The 17,975-nt window shown below is 36.4% G+C and overlaps 1 protein-coding gene across 1 annotated transcript in view; it reads left to right on the plus strand.

The window, feature by feature from the left end:
- The window catches only part of CDH2 (cadherin 2), a 197,520-nt gene that overhangs the window by 151,345 nt on the left and 28,200 nt on the right, over positions 1-17,975 (plus strand). The window contains exons 4-8 of the mRNA XM_072411285.1: positions 1,045-1,188; positions 2,319-2,474; positions 4,479-4,623; positions 8,335-8,507; positions 11,474-11,611. Of these exons, the coding sequence (XP_072267386.1) occupies positions 1,045-1,188; positions 2,319-2,474; positions 4,479-4,623; positions 8,335-8,507; positions 11,474-11,611 (756 nt within the window). The remainder of the gene's footprint in view (positions 1-1,044; positions 1,189-2,318; positions 2,475-4,478; positions 4,624-8,334; positions 8,508-11,473; positions 11,612-17,975) is intronic.

The following is a 17,975-nucleotide window of genomic DNA, read 5'->3' on the forward strand; positions in this document are numbered from 1 at the left end:
ACCATTTTAATTACATATCCGTCTAGAGGAGTGGGTGGGTATAAGCAAACTGCATTTGCATTCTGAGTACCTGGGTAATGGCCATTTAGATGTTGAGCCTCCATGGCTGAAACAGCCTCAAACAAAAATAGAGTGGGCCAGGGATAGTCAGGTTGGAGAAGAGATGGCTAAATGATATTTAATGTATTCCAGTTAGGGTAAAAGATGGGCTCTGTTTGACTCCCTGAGGCTTCTATGCATATTGAGTCTGATTTATTAAAGCTGGAGAAGATAAACTATCATGGGAGTGAGTACTTTTGTGATCCAGTAAACCTGGGATGGATTGAAAACATTTGCCAACTAATAACTAACAAATTTTCAGAAATCAGTTCCAGGTTTGTTGGATCACCCTGGTTCTCCCATTACAGTCTGTTTTCTACAGTCTTAAATAGTTTTATTAAATGGGGCCCATTGTGAGAAGTTCAGAGTGTGCAGAGAAACCAATATTAGTACAGGAGAGGAGCCTTTCCAACTAAGCAGGTTTGAAAATAAGCATGAGGATCAGCCTTAAACAGAACTGGAGACCAGCAGACAGATCGAAAATGCACGTTTATTTTTCTTAGAAAAAACAGCTTCTGTATTATGTGCTTTCCTTGAAACAGTTTGAACTGCAAGCTGTTGTGCTGGCCTATATTTTTAGAACACAAAACCTCTATTATTATGAGATTGTATTATCGTCATATTCTAATTTATTTGTTCCAGCTTTTTTTTGGGGGGGAGGTGCTTTTCCAATTGGTAACTACTGTGGTTCCATAGTCATGTATCACAAATACAGTACAGTTTTTGTAAAATAGTTACATTCATTGCTTTCTTCGCAGTCATTTTTTTATCAGATAACAATTGAGCAATTAATAAATTCATAAATGTTGTGCAGCACAGTGTGTATCCTTGTTGAACCATGGTAATTATTTAGCGTTGTTTTGTTTTAAAAATAATTCAGTGATGCAGATATGTAAAGTATCTGAAAAATGAGCCTGTTTTCATTATACTTTTTGTGTTTTGAAGGGTTTATACAACGTCACAGAAATTCGATTTCCTCCACAACGTAAGCACAATGGCTTTTTACAGAGACAGAAGAGGGACTGGGTCATCCCACCAATTAATGTGCCGGAGAATGCAAGGGGAACCTTTCCCCAGGAACTAGTAAGAGTAAGTAATATATAATTGATATTTTTAGGAATATCCACAGCACTCAAACCTCACAGTACGTTAGTATTATTACTGCTTCAGTGGCAAGCACTGTTTATGTAGTGCTCATGGCTTAGATATTGTTCTTACTGGGCTATGGAATTTGTTTTTAATAAATGCATTTTTGTTGTATGCATGTGTTATGGCAAATGAATGGACTGCCCAATGCCCCACAGCACACAGAAAACAGTACATGCTGCACTTTGAAAAACACATACTTACTTTCCTGCTAACTAGCAGGAAAGTAATTCCATATTCAGCGTTTCAATGTTTACATAAAATATACCAAACAGTAAAAACAGAGTGTATACCTATACTATATACATGCTATCATTCTTTGTTTTCTTTATTTTAGGCTTTAACATTGCTACTTTGTCATTCAGTATAGAATGGATAATATTCTGTCACCAGCTATAGACACTGCATCACACTGCCATAAGCACCACTTGTAGATTGTTCCTTTTTATTTAGGCTGGTTCTTGATAGCTAATTACCCAATGGAAAACTTTAAAATGGTGCTGTTCAGGTGACAGGCCAGGGGCCACACATAGCCCCTGAGTGCTACACTGGTTGCTTTTGCGACCATTGTTAAAAAATAAAACCAAAATATTTTTGAATTCTTACTTATTGATTTGTGTGAGGATGTATATAGGAAATAAATTAGAACCTGTGCAGTACTGCATTTTCAGAATTGTACTTGTATTTTGTTTACAAGCCTCTTATCATAGAGAAGATCCTCAAAGATGTCCCAAATGAATGTCAGTTAATCGATAATACCAATAGTACAATCAAGAGTCAACTGCAGGTAAATCATTGATGACAGCACCAGTCCCTTTTCCTGCATGGATTAGCAAAAATAGAAATAGTATATTGTGAGTCATGAGTTAGCTTTGAGGCCATCTAAATCTAACTACTTGCCATAAGGCAAACATCCTGGATAGCTTTTTTTATAGGCAATCCATCTGAGACCCATCTCTGATATGTGAAATTGATTCAGTTTTTTACTGGGCTGTTAGCATGCTTTGCCTTTGAGGTATTTTTTCCTGCTTTATTTTTTACTGATTATAAATCTTTTCTCTTTTAACATACAGATCAGATCTGATCGTGATAAGAGCCTTTCTTTACGATACAGTGTGACTGGTCCAGGAGCTGATCAACCTCCCATTGGCGTGTATATCATCAGTCCTATAACTGGTCAGCTGTCTGTAACAAAGCCTTTGGATCGGGAACAGATTGCTGTTTTTCATGTAAGGAAACTGAGTATCTGTTGTGATTTAACTTTATGACCTTGGATAAAAATAATTATTACAGAAGAATAGATTTAGAATTTGCTTTCAACTTACACAGCCGGGTACTTGCTCTTGGTAATCTTCTCGGTTGCTTGGTGGCTTGTAAATGCATGGGTATGTATGCAAAAGAGAATATTTCTCGGGAGGCATCCCCTTGGGGCCACACTTAACAGGTTTCTCACCATGCCTTATGGCTTATTCCTTTTTGCTGTTGTCAACACCACTGGCATGTTGCATTTGCATCTCTTGCTTTTTTTTAATGCTCTGACTGGCATAAATTTTCCAAGAATTGATCAAAGTTTAGTGCTAGGTATGGGATTAAGAGGGAGTGAAGCGGGATGTAGACCTTTATGTATTGCTCACCCAGACAGCAGAGTCAAAATTATTTCAATATATTTACTATGTAATAATTGCTAGTACAGGAAATAAACAATGCTCGTCATAAACTAGAAGAAAAAAACATACTGAGCAAACTATCTGATACAAATTAAGTAAAAAGTATTTAACAAGAAAAAACTGCAAATAAAAAAAGGAAAATTGTGCAATTTAAGGAGGTTCAACATGATAACACATGTTAATTTGTTTTTCTAAGAAAACCATACTACATTTTCAAGAAGCCACCAACAGTAGCAAGCAGACATTATGTGGCTATCACTTTGCCTTGTTTATTGAATAGGTTGTTGTGAGTCAACCGAGGAATTATGGTTTGTTGATTTTGTGCTAGTACATCTTAAGCTGGGTAAACACGTGCAATAATTGTTGTTAGAAAGGATCTTTCACGATCCTTTCCAACCACTGCAAGGACTGCACGATGCATGAACGATGCATCTCCTGCTATATATCAACATTTACTACTTCATCCATTCCAGGTGATTATCAACAGTGCAGACATCTATTCTGCTGATGTTAATAGCGTAATCTGCTAAACTATATGCCACAGCCCTGGTTAAACTACACTTGTCAGTTCACTTTAGCTACATGAATAAAGTGTAGGCTCTTAAAGGTGTTCCTGTGGCTTCAGAAGTTTATACAAGTGCCTTGGGATGACCCCTAAAAGTTGGGTATTCTAATATGCCTTTTAAGACTTGATGGAAGGGCCACGGGATTTAAACCACATGTAGATGAATGAAGATATGTGCCCACAACTCTGTGGCTAATTCATATACATAGTTTAGCAAATTTTCAGGCACTGGCTGGTATACTACTTAAGCAACCTAACTAGGGTTTAGACCAGTGTTTTTCATCCAGGGTTCCTCCAGAAGTTGGTAGGGACTCCTTGAGCCATGAGCAATTGTTACCTCTCAGGCCAACATAACTGACACCAGTACTCTTTTTGGCTGGTCTAAATTTAAAAGGCAGCCTTTCTCTGTATAGAGCACCAGGCACATAATTTGGCTTATGGACCACTTTTCCTTCTACTTCATATCTGAGAGCATAGCCTTCATTGGTGCTATGATCCTCCTGTACCTGCATAGTGAATGCAACTTGTTTTAATGTTTTTCGTCATGGGGATTGTGATGAAGAATTTTCCAGAGTGTATGTGTAATGAATGTATTGCTCTATAATTCTTAACATTTTTCACCAGTAAAGAATAGCTACAGATTGTTGTAATTTTCAAGTGCAGTAATATGACTCTTCATTGCTTAGTACATACATCTCTAGAACTGATTTATTATTTCCAAAAATGTTTTCTTTTCTTTATTTTAAAAATAACTATAGCCATACAGACATCACAGGAAGACAATAAAACCAAATCTCTGCATAAAGTGTAGATTTGCTCAGAGCATCTATTATCCAGTTCTGTAGTTACTCTGCTTGAATTGACAGCAGATTCACTGATATTTCCAAATAAGTCATCTGGGACAAGCTATACAGTGTATCACAGGGACTGAGCTATGCGCGAAACCTAATCTTCTCTCTCATACTTCTACTGAGAACTACCATATAAAATTATTTTTGCAGCTGAGGGCACACGCAGTGGATGTAAATGGAAACCAGGTGGAAAATCCTATAGACATTGTCATCAATGTAATAGATATGAATGACAACCGACCAGAATTTCTGCACCAGATCTGGAATGGGAGCATTTCTGAAGGATCAAAACCAGGTAAAGCTTTTATATCTGTTTGCTCCGTTGTGCAAGCCATTTAAAATATTTGGTTATATGTAGTGTTACGTTTAAACTTATAGTTTTTGATTCTAATGAGTTCACAAAAAAATGTTTCTACCAATGAAAAAATATTGCACTGCACCTAAAGGGTCAGTCTTCTCAGATCCTATCATTCAGGACCCTTATGTTACAGGACCCTATATCTTACAGTTGTGCAGGTGAAATAACATAGTGCTTTGATATTCAGCAGCTTCCCTAAGGCATAAAAACAGACATGGCCCTTTTTGCAGGCATTTGTGCTGTGGTGCAATAAAGCTCAGGTACTTTCCCCACTACTGTAGATGTACATATACCCCAATGCACATGACCTAATGGGTTCAAATCTTTGAAATATATTAGTTAAAGCCCCTTAGGATTTCCTTCATAAAACAAAGAACCTGCTTTATATATACACCCGAGCCAGCTTTTGAAACCCATACAAGGAAGTCTCCATGTCCCTGTTCAAAAAATCTCAAAGCAGGTAGGAACTCCCAAAACTTTAAGGTGATAAGAAATAAGACCAAACACCATGGCAGGAAAATCTACCACCACTAGTTCCTAAATTGTGATCAGTTATGGGGCCAGCCAAAATAAAAAGGAAATAGGTATGAACATTTTGTCCAATTTGAACCATACAGTTATTTAATTATTATTTTTTATGATTCTATAATTGCATTGCACAGGGCATCTATTATCTATATTAATTTTCGATAATGGCATGGTAGTAGACTTTCTAATATGAAAACCTAGAATGTGGACTTTTGTTACAGGTTAAACGATCCAAATGTCCATCCTTTCTGCTAGGACACATAACATAGTAAATAAAAAGATGTGCTAAAATACTATGCATTCTATTTAAATCTGGAGCAACTTACAGTAAATATGTTACACTCCAAATTCATTTTGTGTTTCAGTTATGGTCTTTGGTGCCATTCAATTCTTTCTTTGCATAACACTACAGATAACATTTTGTGATAGGAGGGCATGAACTTTCCAAGTCAGGTGACAGGTTTCCACCTTCCCCCACCACATTTTTTTCCTTTTATTTAAAATAAATAGTACTTTGTACCCAAACCAATTGATATTTAAAGCATATTTGATAAGCCCATAGTGTTTTATGAATGTGCTGGAGAATTGAGTTTAATTATACAAGGGGTATGGCCATGGTTAGTCTATAAAGTTGATTTATAAATAGGATCAAACTGTTAATGTTGTGTTACGTGACCAGTGATTATTTATAAGTGCTGGTCACTGCTCACAAAGCATGTTTTCCTGGCTTTTGCGGTTAAAGAAATAAGCTAAAGAAGTGACGTTTCTTAAATTTTATTTCTAAATGGTATATATGTGTCTGCAACTTCAATTTAACATATCTGCTGTAAATATTTCTGTTTTTGTTGTTATTCTCTGGTATATTTTGTTTTTGTAATTTAACATTCTGTAAATAATGAATATAAAAAAAGGAAATATGATCTTCTATTGATTTGGTAAGATAATATTTGAAATAGATATTATTCCACAAAATGTAAACCTATTTTAAGGCCTCCTTAATATTAACAGCATCATGAAACCAAGTGTGCAGATTTATTATACCATATATGTATATAGATATTTCTGTGCAGATACTTAGAACAACAAGGGTTGTGCTGTATTTCAGCAGCCGTTGGGAACATAGATAAATATACTCATGCTCACTCTATAGTGAGCCTTCATGCTTGTAGTTGACACATAGGCATCTGGCACAGATCAACCAGTGAAACTAGTTGAAAGGAATGAATGAAATGACATGTCTCTGCTGTCCTGGAGCCAGGAGTCCCTAGGTCTACTGGTGGATATAGTACAGAAATATGGAAAAAGATAAAACTGCCTTGTTTAAGCCCTGCCGATACTTGCATAACTTTTCATGTCAAGGACAGTGATTTAAATTTGCCAGGACAGTACCCAGCAATATCATCCAACAACTGTCAGTGAAATCTCATTTTAAGCTTAGGACAACCTAGATACTTTGCCTATTTCCAGATTCTGTTATAATTTGTTTTTGATAGGCATCTACACCAATACTGTTGGTCCAAATTCATCGCAATTGGCAGGGCATCGTGGTATACTTTGTGTTAAAGACAATGCCAATGAGCATGATAACTTTCACATACAGTTTTGAAACTTAGTTTATTCTCCATTGCTGAATGGTACTGGGGAACTGAACTTAGAGCTGGCAATCTACATGTTTAAGAAAAGGTCTCATCTGATCATTCTTTCACAAAAAAAATCTAACTGCATAGCTTCTTAATGTAATACAAATCATAAAACATGCTGATAAAAATTATTTTACCTGGCCACAGAGTGTTTAGTATGGCCACTTTTAACCTTGGGATCCTTTTTCATATCTCTTTGTTTCGAAATAATGCAGGGAAAAGCCAACTGCGGACACTGGTAAAAGATTTTCATCTAGTTACCAATATGCTTAAAGTTTCTTTTAAATTTTGTCTTTAAATGTGCATATTGCTATAGGATTTGCTTACATTACCAAGAGAATACAAGTCAAGCCTGATGTCTAATGTAAATATTAACAGCCAATCCTGCAACTGAAATTAAATTTCCATGATTACTGGCAAATTCAATTACATGCTGTTTTCTTCTATCTTTTGGGAACTTCAGCAATGAGATGCACTATTAGAATCTCCAGTTTTCCCATCTGCCATGTCCAATAAAAAAGTCAAATGATCGTACCACTCTTCCCCAATTAATTCTTTAAAACATAGAAATGACAGATCAACAACTGCAACAAAAGTATGTTGCTGGAGCGAATGAGAAAAATAAATGGCCAAGCAGTATTTCATCCAAACCGTTTGTACGTGTAACTAAAATGCCAGTTACAATAACTGAACATATGCACATATCCTTATAATTATCTTTAGGATCTTATAGCATAACCCTTGTAGTCAGTGGTGGTGATGTTGGAAGTATATAATAAATTAAAATGGTTCTCTTGTTTTCCAGAGCACAAGGTTGATTTCAGTAGTTTGATTGTAGTTAAATCAATCACTGTCATTTATTGTAATGGTGAAAGATTGTCTATTTATGGTAACTCAATCATGTTACAAGAATTGCTAGTGAGTCCTTGTAAGAGCAATCATTTGCTACATAGATAGAACAAATGGCTCCCAATTGGATTAGCTAAATGTAGAACATAGTAGTGATTAATAACAAAGTGTAGCTTACATCATATGCAACCATTTGTACCATCTGTATAGCAAATGATTGCTACTCTTATTTGTGACTGTTTAGTATCATGATTGATCTACAAAAAAATGCATTTTTTAATAAGGCCATGCATTTGCCCTTATTACTTAGCAAAAGGTAACAATTGTAACACGTGTAGAACAAGGTCAGAGGGGTTGTGATGATCTGCAATACTCTGGAAATGGACAAGGGACTCCTAGTTTTCCCCATTCAAGAAATGTCACTCACAAAAGTAAGCACAATTGCTAAAAGGCCCTGCATTTACCTTAATCTTTTATCAGTGATTTTCTAACAGATTGGAAAATGCTTATCAAAGAAAGTAAATGTTCTGAAAAATTGCCAAACAATTAAAAGTTTGCTTTTAAACTTAACTAATTTGATTACACCGATTGCTTTGTACTTCAAATTATTTGTGTTTTCTTTCTGTTCTAGGTTCCTATGTAATGACCCTTACAGCCATTGATGGTGATGATGAAAAGCAACCTAATGGTATGCTGAGATATAAAATCCTATCTCAGACTCCAGACACTCCTTCTTCTAATATGTTTACAATCAACAATGAGACTGGAGATATTATCACACTGGCAGCAGGACTTGATCGAGAGGTAAGTCATAATTTATGTATTGTAGAAATGCAACAGGTGTACTAATATTTGTGTTCATTGTTCTTCAGTGTTCATTGCCTTCATCCTGAAGCAGTGGAACAGGGATGAGAACAGTTGACATGCTAAAAACTGCTTGTTCCCCTTTTGCAGGCATGGAGGAGCATATGGCTTACTAACCTTTCTCCCGTGTAACAGAATTGGTACTTGATGAATGACCTAGCTCTGTCCCATGGGGGCGGGGGCGGAGAACCCAATTTAGGCTCTGACTTGGCACTTACCAAAGGCTCCCCTTTTTTTTCTCCGTGGCTAAACAAAGTGGTCGGAAAGCAAAGGAACAGTAACAACAGTATGTGACACTAAATGGGTGGAGAAGCCTACATTTCAGGATAGGATTAGACTCTAGCCATAAAATTAGGGCATCCCATAAAATTCATGATCTGAAACAGTTAATGAGGGCGATCCCTAAACACTGATGTGCTTTGTAAAGTTCTGCAGAATGTATAGGTGTTATACAAAAATTAAGGGACTGAACAAGTAATAACCTGGCATTATACACTTTTCTGGTGGTTTTTATCATCTAAAATATTTCAACTTTGCAGCAATATAGAAAAAAGCTCAATTAGAACAGTTGAAAGGTATCAAACTGGTTGTGTTGTGTTGTTGCAGTAACCAATGACCTTCCCCCTATGGTTTAGTGCAGGCTTAAAGAAAAGACTTACACATGACTGCATGCTGAGGGATATAGCTTACCTTTCTTTTTGTTTATATACATTTACTTCAATTTTATTTTTCAAATAAATTGCATGTTTCACATTACCAAATGATTTGGAAGAATAAAAATGTAATTAATGCACAATATAATCTCAAAAAGTTAAAACAACCTTGTAGACCAACAACATCCTTGTAGCTTGTCTGTTGGAAAACAATGATATACTGTAGATGAACTTAAACGCTATAGAATACAGCTCGAGGCATTTAATCATACTGATAACCTTTAAAAAAGAATATAGAAGGGAAATGCAAATGCAGGGTAATCTGCTAAACTGGAATGGAATATCTACATTACAATTCTACATGACAGAGAATCAATATATTTTACAAAATGTAAAAGGTATTTGAAAGGAACAGTATGATAAAATAATAGTTTAAATCTGCTTTAGTTTCCCTTTTTGAAGTTAGTCCTTGAATGAAATCAGAAACATATTTCATTTATCAAATGAGATTTTACCATGACCCCCTGCTGGTGAAACCTGGTACATCACTTCCTCCAGGCAGTTATTTGCTTTGCAGCTTCTAATACTAAAATCAATAATGGTAGCTTTTCAAAGGGATATGAAAAACAGCAGGCTGATGCTGTTGCTCTCAGGAATTAGTCACACTTTAGCATGGCCTAATATAGTCAAAAGTGCACATATGCCTTAATTGGTCTCCTGTTTTTGCAATTATTCAGTATTTGTTTGGCAAGTTTCTGGTATATTTTTCAGAAAACCAAGCATTATCTATGAAAAAGAAAAGCCCAAGGGAGAGCTCTTGTTGCTTACAGAGTTCCTTCCCAGTTTACCTTATAAGACAAACAAGGGTTGACACTCATCTGTGGGTAGCAGTGTTCTCATTATGTTTCCCATTATGACTTGTTGCTGTAGGCTTTGTCTCTCGTTTTGCTCTGAATTTTTATTGCAATGATCTGCTTCTAAGAATAATACATTAGTATAGGGTGCAATTTCATGGTGCATAATCAACTTACACATTATCGTTGTCATTTATTAAAACAGATGATGTAACTGCCCATAGATATTAGTGTTTGGACTTGCTGTAAATCAGTACCTGAAAATCTTTCTCTTTTATAGTCTGTGACCTAAGAATGGTCTAGATTTTTTTTTCATCCAATCACTAGTTTGGCTAAATTGAGTGCCTGGTGCAGCTCACCTTTATCTCTTACATTTGAGGATCTCTGTCCAGTGCTACTAAAACAGCCTGAATCTGGGAAAATCAATTATTGTCCATGCATAATATAGCTTGATAGTTTATGTGTAAAGCAAATTAAGGAATATCATGAAAATGGCACGAAACTGGGTAATTAGAATAGTAAAGTGATTTTTAGGTTAAATGTTGACATTTGAGAAGTGTGTGTTGTTCTAATAAACGAATATTTAAATTTTAAACTTTTAATTTAGATATATTTCCTATATATTGCTTGAACCATTAAGAATGATTAATTCAAAAAGTGTTAACATGCTGAAGGTATATATGTATTATTGTATATTATAAAGCAATCTACCTATATTGCATACAATATCCAAGGTATCCAGTCCAAACTTTTAGTGAACTAGCAGAAAACTGACCGGCTGCTGGTTCATTTTCAACTGATAAACTGGTTTATTTGCATATTATCTGCATGGACAGGCTTAATCCTAAGGTTTAAGTAAGGTCATCTTCAGTTTGATTCCCTAAAAGGTTATGTTTATAGTGGTGTTCATATAACTTTAACATTAATTATTTCATTAAAGAGTGGGTCCATCAAACTTCTAACATGTCCTGGATACTCTAGCACTATGATCTCTCTGATATAACTTTTGTCTGCATAGGGAGTTTTACACCCAACATTGTGTCTTCCAACAGCTCCAATTGGCTTCCAATAATGCAAAATAAATTAAACATTCACAAGGAAGTTTGAGAACCTGTTATAATGACTGCAGGAGCAATGAAATTTCACCTATAGATCACCAAAAATATATCAGGTTGTTTAATATTTTTTCATATATCAAAAACTAATTTTAGGTGTGTTGACCCTTTAAAAAACGGATTTAATGGTGCTATATTAGCAGTGTTCTTGTTTGAAAGCCTTTGCAGTTAGTGCTATATAGCTCAGCATGTAAATTATATACAATTCAATTGATATTGTTCTGCTCTTTTGTAATGTCGTCAAGGTCTTTAAACAAATACTGATTCGGTTTTATGTCTTCTAGAAAGTGCAGCGATATACATTAATAATTCAAGCCACAGACATGGAAGGAAATCCAACATATGGTCTCTCAAACACAGCAACTGCTGTCATTACCGTGACAGATGTCAATGACAACCCTCCCGAGTTCACGTCAATGACTGTAAGTATGGATTATAAGTATCCGAGAAATACAGATATGAGTCCAATACGGCAACAGCATGCTTGCTTGGCTTTAAAGTTTAGATGAAGATTGTTCTGTCAGCTGGTTTAGTTCATATACAGTACTTCTAAGGAGTCCCAAAAAAAATAAGCCACATGGCAGGGGAGGATCAGGCTCAAATTAAACAAAACAATCATTTTGTTACAAATCCATTCTAAGTGCATCTTCCTTCATGTTTCTTACTCTATCAGCCTTTAGTTACTTACTTTGAATTATAGATGAGAAGGCTGCCACCCGGTTTCAAAAACGTAACTACTACAGCCTGTACATGGCAGTTTTTAAAAGATATTTTCCATCTATGCTAGTTGCAATCTTATCTTGTTAAATGATTAATCCAATATGCCTGGTGCTATGCCTTAAGCCTGCTGTCCTTCTTGATTCTTGTCTTAGCTCTGTTAGGGAAATGAGAGGCAGAAGAAGAAGAGACGTGTTAGATTTGTGTCAGTGCGTTCAGCTACTCTCGAGCTGTACTTAGAAGGCTCATGTGATGCACTGCAGAGTTGATCTTCGCCATAACATAGTCAGCACATCTTTGCTGCCTTAATGTATATCCAGCAGACATGCTGAACTACTCTATTAATTTGACAAACACAAGGAGAATGAAATCACTGTCCTAAACGATATAGAGAGAGAATTACGAAGAGACTATAAGATGAAGTGTAAGTGTTTTGTGTTACCTGGCCAAGACCTATAATGCACTGATCTTAGCAGCAGAGATATGATGTGGTACAATTGAAGTCCTATGCTAGAGAGAAGCATTACTTAATGCATGTTTCCTGTTTATGAGGAGACACATTTGGAGATGCGTTTTCTGTTACCTTTAAATTGGCTTTCAGTTTAAGACTTTATTTGTTTTTTGGATTATTATCATAAATATAAGTCAACTTTAAATTTATGCCTGGGGGTGATCACAGTATTAAAAGTTTGGAATAATTACTATTAATATTTTTATACAGTATTTATAAAGTGCCAACATATCACACAGCGCTGTACGTTAAGAAGAGGTAGCAAATGACACATGCAAACAATGATACAGGAGCAGGAGTGGACCCTGCCCATAAGAGCTTACAATCCTGTATATCAGTGGTCGCCAACCTTTTTAGTCCTGCGGACCAATAAAATTGGTGGCTTCTCCCTCTTTGATTGACACCAGGCTCCCCACACATGCGTGGCCAGGAGCCAGGTGTCAATCAAAGGGGGAGAAGCCACCCCCGTAGTGATGTCATCCTGACATAACCCCACCCATGGGGGAGTGGGCAGGTTGTATCCAGGGACACAGCCCACCCACTTCCCTGAGCCTGGGATTTGTACAGGGGAAAAGGTCTGCGGCTCTGGCCAGTGTGCCCCGCCAGCGGGATGCTTCTCCTGACCCCACTCAGGGGGGCACCGGCCAGAGCCGGGGACCACTAAAATTTTCTCGTGGACCACCAGTTGGCGACTGCTGCTATACATGACCCTGGGGGGTCTATTAATGTTTCACGCAAGATGTACTCAATTTCACCCAAAATACATACATTTTTCAAGTGAATCCAATTAAGGGACACAATTTTAGGTAATATGAATTTTGAGTGATACATAACTGCATTTTTAAGTAAAACATAAAGGCTAATTAACTCCTGGAGGAATACCAGGTAATTATAACAGCCCCCGTCTCCTTCAGGGTGGGCATGAAAGTTCTAACCACAATGTGCACTTTCCTTAGGACTCAGCAGTACCCCCCCCCCCCCCACCTCCGCCCACAGTCCTTAGAGTTTTAAAAGTAAAAAATAAAAACTAAGTTTAAAAATAGAAGATAGAAGTCATGAGACTATTTGAAATATGTTTTTTTCAGCATTTATTAATATTTAGGAGCTTTAGGAAAAGTATAGGGGTGACACCCTAAGATGTTACATATACTGTAAGTGATTTCAGCTACATTTTTTTAATGATCATAGAAGAATAAGAATTCAGTTCAATGAATGACCTTGAATTAACCTATTTATTTACTGGATAACTGTTTTCCAAGTGCTACTCATGATTTACAATATTGGAAAAAGTGGAACTGTGGCAGTTGCTTGTGTGTTACAAAAAGGCCTCCTACATCCCCCTGTAAACAGCTACTATATGCAAATTGCATAATAAACTGGAACCTAACCAGGCAGGTGTACTGTTTCTCTTGTGGAGCCTTTCCAATTGTTAGTACTAGATGCAGTACTAAAATTCACCAGAAGATGGCACATCAGATGGAAACTGCACTGACTATCCCTGCTCCAGTACAATCATAGGGAGACAGAAGGATTTTTGCAAAGTAATTTTTCAAGAAAAAGATTCAATGGACCTTGTGGGTATTTTTTTTTTCTTTTTAGCATGTCTAAAACAGAATATTTCTTCAATAAGGTCACAAAAGTGAATAAAAATGTTAGTAATTAATGAAACAACTGAACAATATTAGATGAGGCTGTTAATTTGCAACATCTCATAAAGGAAGACTGAAATGATGTGTTAGGTATAAAACCTAATAAATGTTAATGGGCAGGATTACAGGTACAAAATTGTATGATAAAATAACAATCCAGACTCGTCCATGAATGGGCTGATTTTGAGTCTTGCTGTCTTTTTAAAGCCTACAAAGATTTATGGTTGTAATACCTAACTGGCTTCAAGAAATTATTAATCTCTTGCGTATGATCAATGTGATACTGTCACTGGACTTTTTGAACCATAAAACATTTCAGGGTCAGCTTGTTTACACCTGTAAGTAAAAAAAGGACCTGACTCTCATAATGGTGTCAATGTTATCTGAAGATTTGTGCAGAAAGAAATCCTGAAGAGACACCAAAAAAAAAAATCAAGGATGGCTAAGACGTATTTCCAAAACTTTGAGAGCTGTGGGCATCATAAGTAACAGATGAGTTATTGCCTCCTATACTTTGCCCATTATCAGCGGCCATTAGGAAGTCAAGGCATGCTGTGTTTCCCAGCAACTGTGCCACTAATAGTTCTCCTTAAAGACGGCACCATGGGGCTTTATTCAGCTTTAGTACAGTTTGTCACAAGCATTGTGGACTCTGAATGATCTTTAATATTGTCTTTGATGTCCCCTGCATCTGACCTTTGCCTTGTTTCCCAAGGTACAAAAAAGTGAAAAAATAACTTATAGGAAGTAAATGCACAAATAACCTATTTTATGCCTAATAGGCATATCTGGGAACTCTCCAAGCAGCCTCCAAAGAGTGCTTACACCAACAGTTTTCTTATGTCACATCAGTCTTAGGAAAAGAAAATTACATATGCATTAGAAAACCTGACAGGGATATCCAAAACTGAGATAAAAACAGAATTAAAATAAATAAAATGAAAATACAACATAATAAAATTATAAACTGTTTAAAGAGTCTCATGTTTCTTTCAGATTCCATTATTTGATTTAGCAGGTCACATGGGTCATCATAAAATATGGCTATTTTTTTGTATATCTTTTTTGTATATAGTTGGTATTTGTTTAGGTTTGATCCCATGATGTGGTCTATGCCCACTGCAGCTGGTCCCTTAACCTGACATTATCAGGCTTCTGCATTTTTCTGGAGTGGAGGACCCCACTGCTGCACATCCAATAAGTAGATATAAAGTGTATGCAGCAACATGTGCACCTCTCTTATAGAGCCTGATTTACTAAGACTGGAGAGGATACGCTTTCATCAGTGAAGCTGGGTGATCCAGCAAACCGTGAACTGATTTCTTCAAAGTCCTTTGCTATTTGCTAGCAAATTTTTGAATCCTGGACCAGATCTATTCCAGGTTTGCTCGATCCCCCAGCTTCACTGAAAAAAAGTGTGTCCTCTCTAGCTCTGGAGAGCTTTAATAAATCAGGCATAAAGTAAGAAAAAGAGACGCTTCTAACACATATCATGACCTGAAATGTATTTTTTGTCTTGTAGATTAGGTTTGGGGCTTCCTTGGAGATATGGGTACAGATTGTGTGTGGAATCCCCGGGGAAAGCAGATCTTAAATGTTTCTTCACTATTTTACTTTGCTTCTTTAAAATGCTATGTTTATACGAGGTGATGCTTATCTGATTTTGCACTTTGGGATAATTCACCTTAAGAAGTTAGTTGCAGGGTATTGATTACCAGATAGAATATACTTTTGAAGACACAGACCCCTATACCTGTCAAACTCATTTACAATAAAAATCTATTGAAACCTTTTTAGAGGGTGTCTCCTCGAGCTGATTGAATTGAATCAGGAGATAGTGTCTGAATGTCTCCCCATTTGTTAGCACTCTCCTATTTTGACTATAATAAGTGCAGCCATAACTAATGTTGTACAGACACTGAGGACCCGTGTGAGGCTTGCTTTTCGTCTTTAATAAAATAAGAAGCCCTCAATCAATAAACCACATCTAATCTGTCTGATCTCCAAGACAGCTAAACAGAAGGAGATGGACTTGATTCTGCCTCCTCTATCTGACATTATATTTTTTTACTCTTGCTTTACTCTCTCAAGTCAAATCCATCTACAGCTGGTCTTTTTAAGGGTCACCCTGTTTAAACCTCTAAGATGCTGATTTCAGGGTTTGCTGCAAAATCTGCTTTTAAGTTTCAACCCATTGAGTGCCAGGAGGATTATTATTATCCTTGTAAAGCTGTCATATCTTAGACACAGACTTGTGACATTGCATTAACTTTACCAGATGCAGGGATATTTCAATGGCCTGGCTACAGAATGCAGATAGGGCTCAAAATTAACTTCCTGTGTTTTTTTCCCTCCTTATATGCTTTGAATTTGCAAATGACCACTAGCTATTCTTTCCATATATAATGTTGCATTGCAATCCAATCTGCCCTCTTCCTCTTTTTATATATTTTATTATGAAATTAGTATATATATATATATATCTGTAATATTCATTACCGGTATATATATGAAATTTATAAGTTCATAACTGACTGTATTTGGGAGTTATACTCAGGGTGCTGCTTAGGAGCCATGCACATTACTTCCTGAGCACTTCCAACCATCTGAAAAGCTCATTGTTACCAAGGACACGTTCCAATTATTGGAACTAAAGTGCAAATGGGCCTTTTATATGAACAACCGTACACACATATACAGTACATAAAAATGCAGAAAAGCATGAGTGGTAACGCTAAGCGTCCTCCCACACTTAAGCTACGTACAGACGCTAGATTTTTGGCACCCAAGACGAACATTCTTGATCGTCTCAAGTAAAAGTAATTTGTCTGTAGAGCTGTTCTCTTAAATCACTGATAAATCTATCCATTTTCCCAGCTAGAGTTTCCTGCTGTTTACAATGGGGAGGACGCAGCAGGACTCCTTCAGCTCATCCCCCCCCCCCCCCCCTCGAGCAGCAATGTCAATATAGCGTTCATTTGTTCCTGCTGTCCCTGGAAATTACCACTAATGATGGTTTCAAGCAACAATGATCTAATGTGTATAATCATCTGATGGTCTTTAATCTGTCCTGCAATGTAGGAATCTACAAGAAGCTAGAATCTAGAATCTACAAGAAGAAAAATTCAGATACTTCACTTTAAATTCCCATTATTATGGAAAACCCAAACTCAATAAACTTAGCTGTTTAAGGTTTTCCTGGGTTTGGCTTAAAAAATAGGTCCAATTTTAGTTTTCAGAAGTTGAGAGTTTGCATTTGGTTAGTAACAGTAAAGAATAGGTGATTTTAATATGTACCCTGCTTCTGTTTTTGGCAGTTTAAAGCAGTAAAGCTCCTTAATGACCTACTACTCCCTTTTCTACTAGTTCACCAGTGTCTGCATTTACACCATCTGGTCTGCTTTTTACTTCCATCTTCAAGTCAGTTGGTGTGAACTAATCCTCACATGGCTGTTTTTTAGAATTATACAAATCAGTTTGGAATTAGCATTATTCTTGTTTTAAGTATTAATGGTAAAACAGAGACTATTAAGAGATTGCATTATTGCTTGTTCCCTGTTTATACATTGTAGTATTCACTGTTGTTTGAATGATTATCCAGCATACAATGATTGGAACGTGTGTACGTTGTTTGAGAAATATATATATGTGTGTGTGTGTGTTCACATATATGTATCTATATATATTCATTAAATAACCTTAGGCAGTTCAGCGTGCACTTATTCTCATTCAAGCCTTATAATGCCTTTGTTTCAGATTTGAACATTTGTAATGATTTATTCATTACATGACAAACGTATTTCTTCTTTCCCCTTGGAAGCTCTTTCTTGCACTGCACCACTGCTATACACAATCATCAGCCTCTTCTCTATTTACCTCACTTGCATGTGTTTAGAATTTTAAACTTGT

The sequence above is a fragment of the Pyxicephalus adspersus genome, chromosome 5, assembly GCF_032062135.1.
Source record: "Pyxicephalus adspersus chromosome 5, UCB_Pads_2.0, whole genome shotgun sequence".
Lineage (NCBI taxonomy): Eukaryota > Metazoa > Chordata > Amphibia > Anura > Pyxicephalidae > Pyxicephalus > Pyxicephalus adspersus.